This window comes from Phaenicophaeus curvirostris, chromosome 2 (assembly GCF_032191515.1).
Source record: "Phaenicophaeus curvirostris isolate KB17595 chromosome 2, BPBGC_Pcur_1.0, whole genome shotgun sequence".
NCBI classification, from domain to species: Eukaryota; Metazoa; Chordata; class Aves; order Cuculiformes; family Cuculidae; genus Phaenicophaeus; species Phaenicophaeus curvirostris.
In genome coordinates this window covers 50,913,849-50,930,001 of record NC_091393.1, presented here as the reverse complement: position 1 = coordinate 50,930,001, position 16,153 = coordinate 50,913,849, and the positions used below count along the sequence as shown (strand labels likewise).

Here is a 16,153-nt window from a genome sequence, read left to right as displayed (position 1 = left end):
TCTGTGTCTTTACCTGAATTTGAAGCCAATTATACCAGGCAGAAATTTAAGTTTAACATTTGTCATGTGACAGATTTCATAGGACAGATTTCTTTGGTCATGAGTCTGTGGATTGTTAGTGTCACTGATGAATCTCAGTGACTTTTGGCTTCCCCTACTTCCTCTCTGCCATGCTTTTTCGTGATCTGCTTTACAGAGGAGCTGGACTGGATTTATTGAGCCAAGCGCTTTCCACAGAGAGAAAACAGCTCAAAGAAATGTAAGATTCCCACTTTTGCATTTCTGCTGCTGCTGTGGCTACAGGAGCACAACCAGCACAGGCACAGCTGCAGTTACAACCAGCAGCATGGCTCCGAGCAGCAAAGATTTCCACATGGATTAACACAACATGCTCCATGGCTGCTTATTGCTGATAATTCCTCTACATTTCTAGATAGGACTTTCTGTAATTGTTCAGTACCCTGGGCCTAATTTAGCTTATTTTTAATCATCCACCCATCCATGAGCACTCCTGACTTGTTTGAAGCCCTGAGGCTCCACAGCGGGCTGGTAATGCTGTGGCTATGCTGCCTTCCCACGCGCGAATTTGTGCCCACGGCTGCACCTGCTGCCGGGCTGCCAGCTAAGAATAGTGCCCCGTTAGCTGGAGTGACCTCCAAACTGCTACCAAAGAAAAACAGACAGTGAAAAATTCAGCACTGCTGAGTGTCACAGAGGAAGCCTGGAGCCAACAGAAAAAGCACGAGGCTCTTAGGGTGTCAGTAGGGTGCTTTGAAAGCCCTATTTCCTTTCTGTTCATGTGTCTACCTCTGAGCGTTGGTGTGCTCCAAGTGCTGGATTGCTCACTAGGAGATCCACAGGGAGTTTGAGGACAAGATGACAGTTGGATTAATGAACTCACAGAAACTGAGCTTTGTCTAATGCTGCTGTCAGGAGGAAGGTCTTGTTTCAGTGACATAGTAACCATTAGATGAAAAGAGCCAGGAATGAGAGGGAAAGGTGAGATGATGTCTCACTCTGTAATGCAGTTTCCTGGTGGAGGAAATGCTTCTCATCCTGTGGTGCTCTAGAAAGACTCCCACTGAGCAGAGTGAACTGGACTTATAGGACTCAGGATTTATTAGTGCTCCACTGCCCTTGTAATACTTCAGTTAATGTCTTTCTGGGTATCTGGAAGAGCTCCTGCACTCTGCACTGAGACCAAATGGAGCCCAATGGAAAGACACACATTGTGTCCACATGTCAGACTACAGACTGAATGCTCTACCTCCTTCTCCTCCCTCTCTCCTTGCTTTCCACTTGAAGGGCAGCTCACATGGGTGCCTTGGCATGTCCCTTCCTCAGGGGTCAGGCCATGTGCAAAGTCCCTCATCAAGTAATAAGTACAAATTGTACCACCAGAACCACATTCAAGTCTGGAACTCTGATTTTAAGTCTGGTACTCTTCCACCAGAACAACCTAGAGGGCCTTTTGCATGGTGCACACTGTCACAGGACTCACCCACCACTCAGCCTGGGGACAGTCTTGTGGGCTAGACTCAGCACGACTTTTATCTTAGCATTTCATGTCTGCAAGAGACAAATTACACAATCTAAGGCTGCCCTTTGCCTTGATTTTTAGCTTTGACTTATTCCTGAGTCTTAACTATAAATTTACTTTTGGTTTAAGCTATCTGACAGTTTCTTGCAATTGATAGATTTATCAAGGCAAGTGGAGACAGTCAATTTACATTTTGGTAAGTGTTCTTGCAAATGGCTTTTTGTCATCCCAGACAGAGAAGTGCAAGCTGTGCTGTTCATTCACTCTCATGCAGTGGCTGACCAGCTGTAATTCCCTTTTCCTTACTCAGGATTTTGAATCCATTTTCATCTATAACTCCACTGCCATAAACTTGTAAACAACATTAATTCTGCCAACAAATGTATAGTATATCCAGTATGATAGAGAATTTATTCCCCCCACCCCTGCATGTTATAATGTATGCTTCTAAAAAAGTACAGATATTCTTAAACACTACTTATATGTTACCCAAGGGTTTTGTAAGTTGATATTCCTGCCTTTTATATATGATTATTTCACTTACATACAGAAATAATTTAGCTATAAGGGCTACAAATAGAATTGCCTCGTTCATCTACCCTGAAATAATATATTCATATGACCAAAATCATTGCAAAGACAAGCAATTGTTTATAATTTTTTATATAGCTTGTTACACCCAGCTTCATAGGCACAGCAAGAAGACACTAGTAGCATGTCACACTGAATGAATAAGTGCATTCAGGTCTTGGGTACACAGTTCTGTTACAGAAATTCAAAGTGCATTAACTTAGTGAGGGCTGGTAGCAGCTAACTCAATTGCTAGCTTGTGGCAAGTGTAAGGTAAAACATGTTAGAATAAGAGGCAGATGAAGAACCTTCACCTTGGAAGCCCTGATGACTTTGGAAGGTTGGGCAAACTTCTTGAATGGCAATAACTTGATTGTATGTCCAAGCCCCATGATTTATGGAAAGGGAAAGCTGAGCACTTGACAAAATATGCCAAACTTTGTGGATGTGAGAGGCCAGCCAAGGGGATGACTCAAGTCTTTCAGACTTTCCTCATAAGAAAATATGCTCCAGTCCCCTAATCGTCTTAGTTGTGCTCTATCGGACTGTCTCCAGCTGTTCCTCGTCTTTCTTGAACTGGAGAGTCCAGCAAGTGGACATAATACTCAAGACATGGCTTCATTAGGGCAGAAAGAGGGGGAGGATAATTTCCCTTGACCTGTAGCCACACACTTCTTAATGCACCTCAGGATACTGTTTGCCTTCTTGGCCATGAGGGCACATTTCTGGCTTGTGGTTAACTCATACACCAGGACTCCCAGGTCCTTTACTGCAGAGCTGCTTTCCAGCAAGTCATCCCCTAACCTGTACTGGTGCATAGTGTTATTCCTCCCTAGGTGCAGAATTCTGCACTTAACTTTGTTAAACATCATTAGGTTCCTAACTTCCATTATGTTTCCACTGAAAGGACCTCCATGCTAGAAAACAAAAAACATATAGGGAGGCTATGCACAGTACTAGGCTCAGGCCGAGTCCTCCATCTGGAGAGAAAGAAGGAGGGCTCCATTCAGTTTGAGTGAAGCTGATGTTCCTCATCGTCCTTAAATAGCATAGCTTAATAAATCACAAGTGTACGGCAAAACAGTTAAAGCAAATTTGTCCTATTTTAGATGATATAATGAAAACTGTTTCTACAAGTCCTGCCTATCTTACATGTGGTTGTTGGTTCAGTGGGCCCTATCCAGCCCAAACAAATGAATTTGTGTTAGACAAACAACCTTTGTTTTCTGAACTCAGTGACTCAGTCATCGGTAATTATTTAGGATGGAGACATGAGCCAGAACACTTAATAAAGCAATATTTTTTTTGTTCCTTAGCTATTGCATCTGCTGCTTCTCCACAAACACCTTAGTACTAAAATGCTTCTCTTGGCATTGTGCCACCCATGGGAGCAGCAAGCTGGTTTAAAGTAGCCATATGCCAATCACGGTCATAGGGCTGTTCTACACACACTGGAATATCTGGTTTATGTGAATAAGCCACCACAGCTCCTCAGGCATCAGGCAGCCAAAACCTTGTGTTTTGTATGTGCCAAGACAATTCAAGGTTTATGCACAAAGAAACCTTCTTAGGCAGAGATTGAGATCTAAGGAGGAAGGATTCTCTGCCAAAGGGATATTTTTTTTCCTGTGGTATGAAAAATAACAGAAATAGAGCCATTTAATTAAATGCCTAAGTGTGAAGCTGGGTTGATCCATTTACTTGCAAATATAATGGAAAACCGTCTGTGATTTTCTGTGTCCTGGACTTTGGGACAATTGCAGCTAGTGTTTTGGTTTTGCACTGGATTGTGTATGAAGCACTTTAGAAAAAAAACATGAAAAGAAACAGATGGTCTGCTTTTCAGACCTGGCTGGGATGTGTGTATGTGCACTGGCATGTTTCTCCCTCCACATGTGGTACCACTATGCATTGATACTTGCATCCTTTCCATCCCTGGTGCTGATTACCTGCTGGAATGGCTGCTTAAACAGGGAGCAGTACAGCAGCCTCTGCGTCTGCATGCCCAAGCGTTCGAGAAGTTAATGCTTGCTGTCCCTGGAAAATATCAACACTTTGGGTCAAACTTCTTCATATTAACATTATCTCTGAAGCTTCTTTATCATGCTTTTTCAGCTACACTAAAAGAAAACACTGAAGTATCTTTTGCAGCATCTTTAGTAATGGATGGATTTCTTTTAACTGGGAAATAGGGAAATAAAGAGCCTCTGAACTTTAGCTGGCAGAGTCAAAGGAGGTGCAGGGCAGGCCACTGTGCTCAAGGTAGCAGCTAACACAGGTCACTGCATAAATGCAGCACAAAAGTTTAAGGACTGAAACAAATACCTGAAGCTCTGGCACAGATTTGACCAAGTCCATAAAGGTGCCCTGGTTTCTGGTGTAAATAGCCCATACAAGCCTCCTGGAGATAGTAACTCTCCTACAAGTAAAATAGTAATAGAAAAGGAAAATGGAACCAGAAGGTTTCTTAGGAAGGCATCTAATTTTCCTCCCTGCTTTAAGGCAAACTTACCTATGTCAAAATCAACCCTGATATCATTATGTCTAACCCAGAGCTTTGCAAACCACCTCTAAAAGGGATCAGGGCTGAGAGGTGGTAGTGGCAATGTCACCTGCAACTGCTCCTTCAGATGTGTTGCTTGCACATGGCAGGTTACTGCTGACCAGCTGCACCACAGCATTGTGCCAGTGTCAGACTGCTGAAAAGGTGGGACCTGTTACAGTCACCTCTTCTTTAAATCTACAGCAGAGCCTTCAGTAAGTGAAGTGATGGGACCTGCTGCCTCAATGGGAGCAGGCTGGCGCCTGAGGTGGTTAATGGTAGTGTGGAAGAGTGATGCGTGAGGGGTCCTTATTTGGGAGGGTGAAGCTCTTTGGTGTATCAGGCAGCTGTTATGGGTAAATGATTTACAGCTGAGAAATTAGGGGGGCAGAAGAAGATAAGCTGGGGAGATAGTGTACTGACAAATTTATTGTGGGAGCACCTTCCTCCTCATTTAGTGTACTGTGTTAGTAAAAATAGTAACATGAAATTAGAGGATCACAGGGGAAGAGGTTGTCTCTGTGTGTCATCTGATACTGCTGTCGATGATGGTGGCACCCACGTGAGTGGGTTTAGGAAGTCCAGGTTCAGTCTGTTCTTAGACACTTCCAGCAACAGAGAGTCTCCTCTATCCTGAAAGTCTTGCAGTGCTCCATTAGGGTATATCCTTCTTCTTTGCCTTGTTCAGGAGGCAATTTAGATCATCTTTAGTCTCCAGTCTGACTGCGGTGAGAGGATCTCTTTGCTTGAATGTAGGAAACATCACATACAACATCTGATAGGCTAAAAATGTTCAGGGAATTGCTTATTTGCTGAACCAGAGCGCACACAGTTTGGGAGGAAACAACAGGCAAAGTAAAAAACCCAACAAACATCTTTGAGAGGCATTAAATGTCAGTGAGAATAAATGAGCAGGATGCTGTAAAATCAGCTGGCTATTAGCCATCAATAGTAGTTGACAGCCACATTCTCAGGGACAGGCTTCTCCTGCCTATGCTGATCTTTTTCAGGTTGATCTTTTCTGCAATGAAATGTGCATTTGGCTTTTCTCTCAGTTCTGCCCAGCCACCTCAGAAGTGCCATGACAGACTCACTTCACTGTGCCTTTATCTGAAACTGGTACAAAGATCTGGAAGTACAAGGTGTGGGGCTTGAACAGGCTCAGGGAAGAACCTCGACACTGTAGTCCTGGCAGGAACTGGCAGGCTTGACTCCAGCTTCCCTTCCATCAAGTATAAAGAAATTTAGTTCCTCATCTCTGGTAAAAGCTGCCACCTAACCAGACAAGGCCAGTGGGGGCTATTCTGTCTGACCATTTCAAAGCCCAGACTGTCTAAATACGTCCTGCTAGCCTGCAAGAGGCATTAGTCTGACTGCTTCAAATTTTGCTTTACAGTTACCATCATCTCTAGGCTACACCAAAGCAGTGAAGAATTCATCCACAGCTCAAGGTCCAGCCAGGAGCTACATCCCCCTCCAGCTGCCCTTCCTGCAGAACTCAGCCTGGGCCATCCCACAGTGAGTTGTTGCAAATGCACGCTGAAGTCCTCTGAGAGACCTATGAGTTGCATTCTGTGTGGGAAACCACAGCATTTCAGCCCCTGTCCTCCAGTGCCCCTGCAAAGCTTTTTAAGTGCTGCTTTCCCATACTTGCCCTCCTTTCCTGAGCATCCTCACTGTCCTGATCTGTGGATTACAGCTCTGTGATCTGCGTAGTGGTGTCAGCATCTGCATAATGACCAGCTCACCCTGTACCTTGCATAATTCTAGAAAAATACCACTTCTGAGCAGTGAGATGTTTGCAGCCAGACTGAGAGGCATGCTGGTACATCTCCTTTCTTGGGAAGTGAGCGCTGGTTGTAGGGAGCACAAAGAAACTGTGGGGAACACATGGTGGCTCCTGCCTTGCGCAGAGCCGAGCTTATGTAAGTTCAACAAGAGGTGATGTGCCAGTAACATAGCTGTGCTGTGACTCTGAAGTCGTGCAACAGCAACACTGCAAGTGTTTTGGAGAAGTGATGGTGTCATGATGTCTGTCATGCTAATCTTGTGCCCTGCTCTGTACACCAAGTACTCGCTGTTCTTAGTCTTCCTTTCCCACTGCTCTTTCCTCCCACAGCCAGGGCAGCCGTGTCTATGGGCTCTTTTCAAAAAAAAGTAGCAGAAAATAAAGCAGTTCACGTCCTTCTCTACCTTCCCCACCCCATCTGCCCCAGACTGCCTCTCTCCCCTTAGCCTGGTGCCAGCTTGGTACTGATGGAAGTGTGGAGGGAGAGGAATATGACAGTGAGACTACTGGGACAAGCACAGACTGAGGGGATCCAAACTGTTTTGAGTTTTTTCCCTTGAAGATCTTGTCAGAATTGCAGATGAAACATTTTCATTTCAACATTTCATTTCAACATGGAGCAGGTTTCTGGTCAGTCCTGCTCCATGACAGAGCAGCCTCAGGGACAGCTGTACAGTTGACCATGTAGCCAAGCATTTCTGCAGTTTGCTTTAGCTGACCCTGTAGTATGTGCCATGGGGAAAGAGCATGGGGAACAGAGAACCCAGCTGACAGCAGATCTGTCCCTGTGCTACTGAGGGAAACAGTGGTAGGGAGGTGTAAGCCTGCGTGATGCTGTCAACAGAGGGCTGCTAGTTTTGGGGTTTTTTTTCCCTCTCTGGCCAGTGATGCATCCAATGAATTTCTGAGTCACAGCATGGCAGTCCAGCAGATCAAATTATTTGCCTAGTACTGGGATAAGCTAGCATGCAAGCCTGAAATAGTGAGCTGGCTCTGTTTGCTCTGCTGACAGCAGTGTAGCAGTAGCTAACTCCATTGCGTCTCCTCAGAGCAAAAAAGAAGAAAATGTAGAAACCAGCAAAGCAAAATGCAGAGAGACTCCTACTCCTCTTTACATTAAATATGCCTACATGAAAGCAAACAGCTCTCTCCTTTCCCACTGCTCTCTCCCCAAAAGCAGAGTGTTTGCTTCATCCTGTGATATAACAGATTGCTAAATAACGAACAAACCTGATATGAACTCTCCTACTTATCTCTGCACTGGTGCTTACATGTGGAAGAATCTTGCATTTTTCACTTTAACATCTTTACAACTAGCAATATGCCACTGCCCTCTGCTGGAAAAGCACAAGCAGTCGTGCCAACCAAGTGGAAAAGAAAATTAGAGTGAAAGTCTTTAAACACGTAATATGATTGCATTTGCTGAACTTGGAACTGGAGTGCTGTGAAATGCACCTCGACAGGGACAGTAGGAGCCCTCCTCCCGTTGGGCAGAGCAGGATGTACTGCTCTATCATGGCCCTCTCCTTCCCTTGCTTCAGTGAGCTCCCAGAGTGAGAAAAAGCTGGCAGTGGAAGGAAACATCAGACCAGAGTTATCAGCCTTTGCTTTTTCTCCTACACTTCACCTGTGGAATGCAGTCAGGATTTTTGAGAACTCTTTTCTATCCAAAGCTATGGTTTTTTGAGAACCCTTAATAGAATAGTCTGGATACAAAGTGCCCAGTTGAAGCAATCTGGTACCTGCTAAAGATCCAAACTCGCATTTATTTTGTAGTGTAGGTCATGCAACACTCCTCAGAAAACCCTGTCATTCAACTGCTGTCGGATGGCTGTGGTTATACAGTCCATAGGGACATCACCACAATGTGCGCTCCCCATGAATACTAAATCTGGGCATAATCTAAGGACAATAGCAGCACTGGCTTTGAGTGAGCAGACTTATCTGAGGAAGGGCTATCTTTCCTGAAAAAGTTTCTATAAGATTTATTTAGCTGTTTTTTTGGTGTGGTGCTTGAGTCTTATCAGACTGATTTCTCATCGTGGGAGGCATTAGATTCTTTCTGAACTACAGAGATTTTACTGCTAGGTTAGCCTCCAAGCATAGAAATACTGCAGCTTCTGCCTTGAAGAACCATGACGGATTTCAGCTTAAAGCTGGAGGGTAAAATATTTTAGATTTAATTGACAAGTGCACAAATAGCCATGGTGATGTATTCCACCTACTCCAGCAGCCTGGCCTCATCACTGGTCAGGGTTAAATATCCCAAGGAAGGGGCAAGAAATGATGCAGAAAGTGTAAGAATGTGCAGAGCAAGACTTGGCAGCCACCCTTTTCCTTTCCCTTCTTTGCCTTTCAGTTTCTCTTTCTCTTTTTTTCTCTTACCCTTGGCCTAGCACTGCAGTAAATAGTTGCCCTGAGGATAGGACTGCCACAATAGGATCAGAAGATCTGAAAATTAAATGGACTGAGCAGCCAAAGACCAGCTAACTGGAGGGTAAAATGGAAAGTCTCCCCAGCAGTATCACTGGGCAAGAAACAGTGGCTCCACAGACTGGTGTGCATGATTGTTTTCCCCAACATTAATGTCTAAGTCCTTTGCCTAATTTGCTTAACTAAATATGGCTTTATATTTTTATATATAGTAAATCATAACAACCTTTTATAATGGCTCCATGAATAACACACTGCTACCTTATAACTTGGTAGCTGTCCCTGTGGTTACATAGATGAGTCTGATTATAGATCAGCCTTTCAAAAGTAATAAAATGAAGTGACATTTTATGTAACTCAATGGGTTACAGTAGGAAGCTGTTAACAGTCGAGGATTAAAATAAAATTGTTCTTGATATTTTAAAAGTGATGAAACAAGGAGAAAAATAAAACCACCCCCAAATGCTGCAAATCACTCCTTCCAAGTTTGGCATCTGTCAAGATCCTACTTGAAAAAAACCTGGGCTCCTTCCCTCAGAGGGTCCTCCCACACTCTTCAAAGCATAAAGCTCAAGAGTAGTGTTCATGGTCAACAGGCACATCCAGCATCCTCAGTAATAAATGCTACTTATCACATGGGTTTTTTTGATTGATTTATAAAATATATTACCTCTAAATCTTCATAGTCTGTGCATTTCCTGTGAAGAGATTTAAATACAAGGGAGCTGACACGTTTCAGCAGATTTCCCTGTTCCTTAAAGGTAAACATTTAAAGGTAGGCCATTAGTGTGTCACATTTAATGTTTATACATATGCATATTAATCAAGTGATTGACTAAAATATTTCAACAGAGAGCAGTCAAAGTATGATTACAAGTTAAATCAAGTTACTGATAATGAGGGACTACATTCAGCTGTAAAGAAACATATGAATAGAAATAACTCCTAAGTTTTAGATTTTTCATTTGTATTACTTCTAGATCATCCAGTGTATTGTCTGTGGTCTCTATTTCCTTTCATTTCTGTGACATGACTGCTACTATAATAAATGAACTTACGTAACTTTCAGATCATTCACTGGATGTGGCATTGAGTAAATCACAAAAAGGGAAAAGCATATCCTGCAAAAATGTGTTCCTCTGATGAGATGGAGCTAGTGCGGCACATGCATTTCCAACAATTTGGCTAGACACGTACCGGTCTCACATACTTAATATTTTCCAGAATTCCACTGAGTAATTTTTGCCATTAAACACTAAAAAATAAAAAAAAAATAAAAAAACAACCATTCACTATTAAAAGACTTTAATAATTCGGAACACTAACATCAAGAATGTTTACTTGAAAATGTTTCTTTCCACTTTAGTCCATCTTCAAACCTGTTACGCTATATTCCACTGACTAGTATTACAAATTACACTGAGATGTCTCCTTATACTTGTAAATGATAGAACTACAGTAAATTGTTTCATAAGGTGTTTCGGATAAAAACATACATAAGAAATTATTCTTTCCCTCTACTTCTATGATGAAGCAGAAGCTTAGTTTTAAAGTAATGAGAACAGTCATAATAAAGCTAAATATATTTGACATATTTAACCTCACAAATAAATAACTATATACAAGGGAGGTTACAGCATGTCAACTACAAAGTAGAAGCTTTACACTGAAGAGCATTCAAGAGCATGTAACTGACACAGACAGTTTAAGATTACTACATGGTAGTAAAAAAAGAAAAAACATAATTCAGCAGAAATATATGTAGCTGTACATTAAACTGATAGTTAGGTTATAGCACAACCTCAGTTAGGATACTGTGTTTGCTTTTTATTTATATTTTACTTATCTATTACATTTTATTGATTCCTCATTTTTTCAGGAATGTTTAGTTTTCCTTCTATTAATTTCTGAACACCTCAATCAGATAGAAATCTCACAGTAAGCTGCTATGTGAATACTATTATCTACAGTAGTTAAGCAAGTGGGATGATAAAACATAAGTTCAGTAAATGCTTGTACATAATCTCTCCCTAAATTGCTTCCTTTATTAAAGATATCTGACCACACTCACCTTTGTTAGCAATTACATTTTAAGTGAATTGGGTTGACTTTCATTCACACCACCATGTAAATATTTGCAGTTACAAGACTGAGGTTTCATTAAGTTCCGTGCAGCGACAGCAGTGTTTCTAGACGGACATTCTCCTCCTGCCAGGTGTTTGCAGCTAGGGAAAATACGTCATTTGTGCAGTCACAGCATTAAATGATCTCTGCATGCAAAGGTGCATGCAAAGAGCAAAGAAATGCACAAATCCATATCCCTAATCACTGAGCATCCACCTGCTTGGCAACTGAAAAATATCAGCACAATTTTCTCATCAGCTTCTGAATACAATTAATTACATATTTGGCTATAGATGGTTTGGTTAAAAAAAAAAAAAGCCTTTTTAAGAACAAAGATTTCCATTAGGAGACATTCTCCTCTGGAAACATTATTGGAAAGTATCTTTGATATTTTGGCCCATGCTTTCAGCAACATACACAGTTTTGATTTTTATAAAACCTGTCATTGGGCAAGACAGGCTTCATGAAGAGAGATGCACTTTTGGCAGTTACAGCTGCATGCTAATGTGTCACGCATTTACAGAGATTAAAACAAGTAAACATTTTATGCTCTTGTCAGTTCTCGGCATATACACACAAAACTTGGTATCATTATGCACACAGAATAGCAATGCGAAATTCGCTAATATTGCCTGAATGCTCTTTAAACTCTGTGCCTCCAACAATCTCAGTCAAGTCAACCAACTAGAGGGGGATACTGATATTGATAACATTATGTGCCCAGGTAGATGTTTTTTTATTTATTACTGGTAAATGTATTCCATGTTATTCTAATGTTGCAATGCCATCTAATGGAAGTATCTATACACACAATATATCTGAAGAACAGAGACTGATAAATGAACCCACGGGCTTACAAAGTATTAGTCTTGTATTGAAACACTTCAATTTGAGTTTTAGCACCATCCACTGTTCTTAGATTGTCTGTGGTACACATTATGGTTTCCTCTGTCACATTCACTCTGTGCATTGCTATGAGAATGGGAGATCTAGGTATATATATATGAGGTCCAACACAAAAAACCCCAAGACTGTGCCTGTAACTATTTTTATTTAATGAGTTAAGAAAATCAACTACAATCACCTTCAAAATATCTCCCCTCTGAGTTGACATGGAGTTGTACATTCTGTTGCCAACACTCAAAGCAATTCTAAAGATAATTTTCAGAAAGGCTGTCAAGAGTCTCTGTCATTTTTGCATTCACATCTTCCATTAACAAAAAACAGGTTCCTTTGAGCACCGACTTGATCTTTAGGAAGAGGTAGAAATAGCACAGAGCCATGTCTGGTGAACAGCGCAGGTGATGAAGCACAGTGATGTTGTTATTAGCTAAAAACTGCTTCACAGGCAAAGCACTGTGGGCTTGTGCATTGTCGTGATGTTAAGCCACCGTTCATTCTTGCACACCATTTTCCAACCAATGGTAAGAAAATGTCTTTATTTGAACACCCGTCCACTCATACTGAGTGAAGTGATCAAGTTGAGTCTTATACCACTGAGACAGGTTAGAACATGCTCTATAACGAGCTCTTTGTCTCTCCCCTCCCACTCTTGGCTCCCAAACTACAGGGTTAGCCTTGGGTTTTTTGTGTCTGTCCTCGTATAGCTATACATAGTTGAATATCTTCTGTTTAGTGAAAAAATACATTAAACATAAAATTGTGTTGGGAGATGCCACATTTCATACATACCAATCAATAAATATTGAAACATGACTTTGTGTAAACTTTGGATTTACCTCTGTACTTGGTCTGCACAGATGTAAATGGTCTGTCCAACTGTCTCTTTCCATACATATCAATGGGCTTAACATAATCTGCATGCCCTTCTCAGCCACCACACCTATATCAAGAGTGTGTTTCTATGTACATTGATACAAAATAGCCTGAATTTACAGCACATACTGTTTTGGTAAGCATGATTTGCATGATTAGGTCTATTTAGTCAAAAATGGTTTAAAATAACCCTTTAACACTGATGTTAGGGCTTTATTCACTTACAAATAAAGAACAAACAGCACTAGACAGTGAAGAAGCATGAATCAAACAAGCATTGTAGGGAAAAAAAATCCATATTCTCAAAAGAAAAACAGTAAACTGTTCAATAAGAGCTTGCCTGTACTGTGTGACATGTCTGCTATTTTTCTCTGGGAGTCAGGACCTGCTTCTGTTTGGACTATATAATTTACAGTTAGGCTTGTGGCTCTTCAGTCTTAAAAAATATTTACACAGGATTACAATTAGCTGTCCAGACATCATGTTGGCTGGCACACATTTAAAAATAACTCAATACCATGGTGGAAAATTGTCTTTTTTCCACAACAGTAAAAAGATAGAGAAATTGATCCTTGAGTCAAAGTTGTCAACAGGAGAACATTATGAACTGGGGGAAAAAAATAACTACACAGGTCACGTTCTGTGACATCCAGTAGTCTCAATTTCAGCCAGACTTCTGTCTTCCTTTGGTTCAAAAAAATTCAGAAGCCCAGTCAGAACTTTGTGCTGTGACTAAATGTGTCGGACATAATGATATTTTTATAGAAGTTGTCAGAGTGAGGATTGCAGTATCCCTTGACCTTGTCAATAACCTGGTGGACAGGGATGATTGATGTCTGTTCTCCATCCTCTTGGGCAAATTTTGAAGATGGTTTGTCAAGAAAAACATTCTCTAGGAAAACGAAAAAGCAACGAGAAGAAGTTAGGGCTTATTAAGCAAACTCATAGTTTAAAAGGTGTGTCACTCCCACATAGATATGCCTTCAATTGCCACTATTGCTCTGAAAGACAGCACACAACTGTTTTTGGTTGGCACTGCTTCTTCTGAACTCTTTTGAGTTTTGTGTGCAGATCTCTCAGGTCTCTCTCGAAATTACCTCCCTGTTCTTTTGCCTAAAGTGTAACTGACTCCTATGACCCTTTGATATATAATATTAATTTACTGTTGATGCTTTGAATCTTACAAACTATAAATATTTTGATAGCACTGGAACAGGGGTAACCTCCATAGCATCTAGTAAATAACATTTCCACATAATACAGTAGTGGAAAATGACAGTAAAGAGATTTGATTATTTCAACAGTGGAAGTTTCAAGCTACGCACAGAAATAATGTACTCTCTGCAAAATGTAGCAGAAGATGACTTGAATCTTTAAGCAGATAACCAGAGCACAAACTGGTCTAAACTTTGTGCTTGCTTAGCATCACTTTTTTTTTTTTCCACAATGTGGAGGGTACAAACTAAACAACTGTGAAGAGGAAAAGATGCAGAAAATCTGCAGTCCTTCAGAGTTCACATGCTATAAGCCAAGGGTGGAGCTGAAGAGAAAAAGAGGCAAGGCAATTCCCATCCAGGCTGGTAAAATCTGCTTTACCAGCTAACAGTATTGCTGTTCAGAAAACGGTCAGTAGGTAGAGCTCATGCAGTGAGCAATGAGAAAGAAAGAGCCCATGTCTCATTTTCTCAAACGAGCTTTCTTATCTCTTTCACTGTAGTGAATAATGCTGGAATTAATCCTCTTAACCCTGGCAAGTCTGGCACTATCATAATCTGACAGTAAGATGGAGTATCCTGCAAAGCAATGTTTTTTACAGGTGGACATTTTTGATGGCTGTCTACAAGACCTTGATGAAATAATCTTTAAAAATTCCTTGGTAAAGGATCATTTAACAATTTAGCATGTAATTTAAGCTATGATTTCATACAAAAGTTGTTTCTTATTGAAATAAATAATTCATTAAAAATAAACAGGAAAGTAACCCGCCCCTGCAGAAGTCATGATATCAACCCAAAAAAGCATACAAAGTGTTGCATGAAGGAGAAATGGATTGCCGAGCGAGAAATCAAACCAGCTGTACTTATGAAAGAAAGGAACAGGCATGTTCAAGCATATAAGGATGATTTTTTCAAAGCACGCAAGAATATCCATGAATCACAGCAAATAGCTCCACATCCAACAGTAAACTATTGGGTATGTGTGCCTTTCAAATGTATGAATTCACTAGGCAATGGTACTCTGTTTTGAAGTTTTTCCACATATTGCGTATCTTATTACACAGATGAAAAGTTAATTCTTCAACTTCAGGGAAAATTTTTGAAATTCCTTGCAAATATGTACACTTTTTTTTTTCCCACAAAGCATCATTGCACTGTTAAACACCAGCTATTTCCTCATAAAATTTACAAGCACAGGAATTATATAAGTCCTTTGAAACCAGTGGGACCTTCTCTTTTTACAGCTCAATGGGCTTCACGCCCATGTACAGGGTTAAAATCCTGTATCACAGAAGTAAATGGGAGTTCTGCCACAAAATTCTGTACAGAAATAATCATAACTTCTAATTTGTATAAGTGTTACATATGGTAGTTACCTACAACAAGTTTATCTATGGTACTATCTACAACAAGTTTGTATGGGTCTCAAAGACAGCAGTGCCATAAGATGCCGAAGGGATTTAGTTAGTTCACCCAATAGTGTCCACTCAATACTCATGTCCTAACAGGTGCATTTTGCATTGAACAAGCAGTTCACAGCACAGCTTTTATGCATATACAGTTTGTCATTCATAAATTTTAAGTGTGGCTGGATATGAAAGAACAATGGCTAGAAGACTAATTCTATAATGGCAACAGACCAAATAGAAATATACTATCTTAAAGTACCTGTAATATCTTTTCAAATATTCAAAACTTTTCTTGGGCTTGATCAGATTGGTTTTGCTTTTTAATGTATGCTTTGTATACGGGTGTTTCAACTGAATCTCCTTTCCTCAGACTGCTGTAAGCAGGCATTAATGTTAAGACACAATCTGTTTTCTAAACCAGTGTTTTCGAAATGCTTCATGCCCCATGCAGAGTGCAGACACCCAGAGTCTGAAGCACGCAGATCCTTTGATTCAGCATCAATGGCGCAAGATGTAACAGTGAGAAACAAGCAGCGTTTCTTATTAGCAAAGTCCCTTGTGCCAATGAGGGTATCATGCAAGTGGCATTCCTCCAACCTATTCAAACCATGCATTCAACAAAAGCAATTCTCACTTTACCTGTAATTCTCCACCACTGATGAGGAAAGGGCCTTAGAAGACATGATCTATACCACAAACACATGAATGCTTGTGTCAATTCCAGGGAGCACATTATAAGCATATTAATAAGAG

The 16,153-nt window shown here is 40.8% G+C and overlaps 1 protein-coding gene across 5 annotated transcripts in view; it reads right to left on the bottom strand.

Moving 5' to 3' along the window:
• Nucleotides 1-9,550: 9,550 nt before the first annotated feature.
• ADGRG6 (adhesion G protein-coupled receptor G6) overlaps nt 9,551-16,153 on the bottom strand; it is a 124,344-nt gene continuing 117,741 nt past the window's right edge. For 4 of the 5 annotated variants that reach the window (XM_069852021.1, XM_069852022.1, XM_069852020.1 and 1 more), the window contains one exon: nt 9,551-13,666. In XM_069852021.1, coding sequence (XP_069708122.1) covers nt 13,488-13,666 — 179 coding nt within the window. In that variant the 3' untranslated portion in view covers nt 9,551-13,487. Of the gene's footprint in view, nt 13,667-16,039; nt 16,087-16,153 lie in introns of all 5 variants that reach the window. The other variant, XM_069852024.1, reaches the window with a different exon arrangement.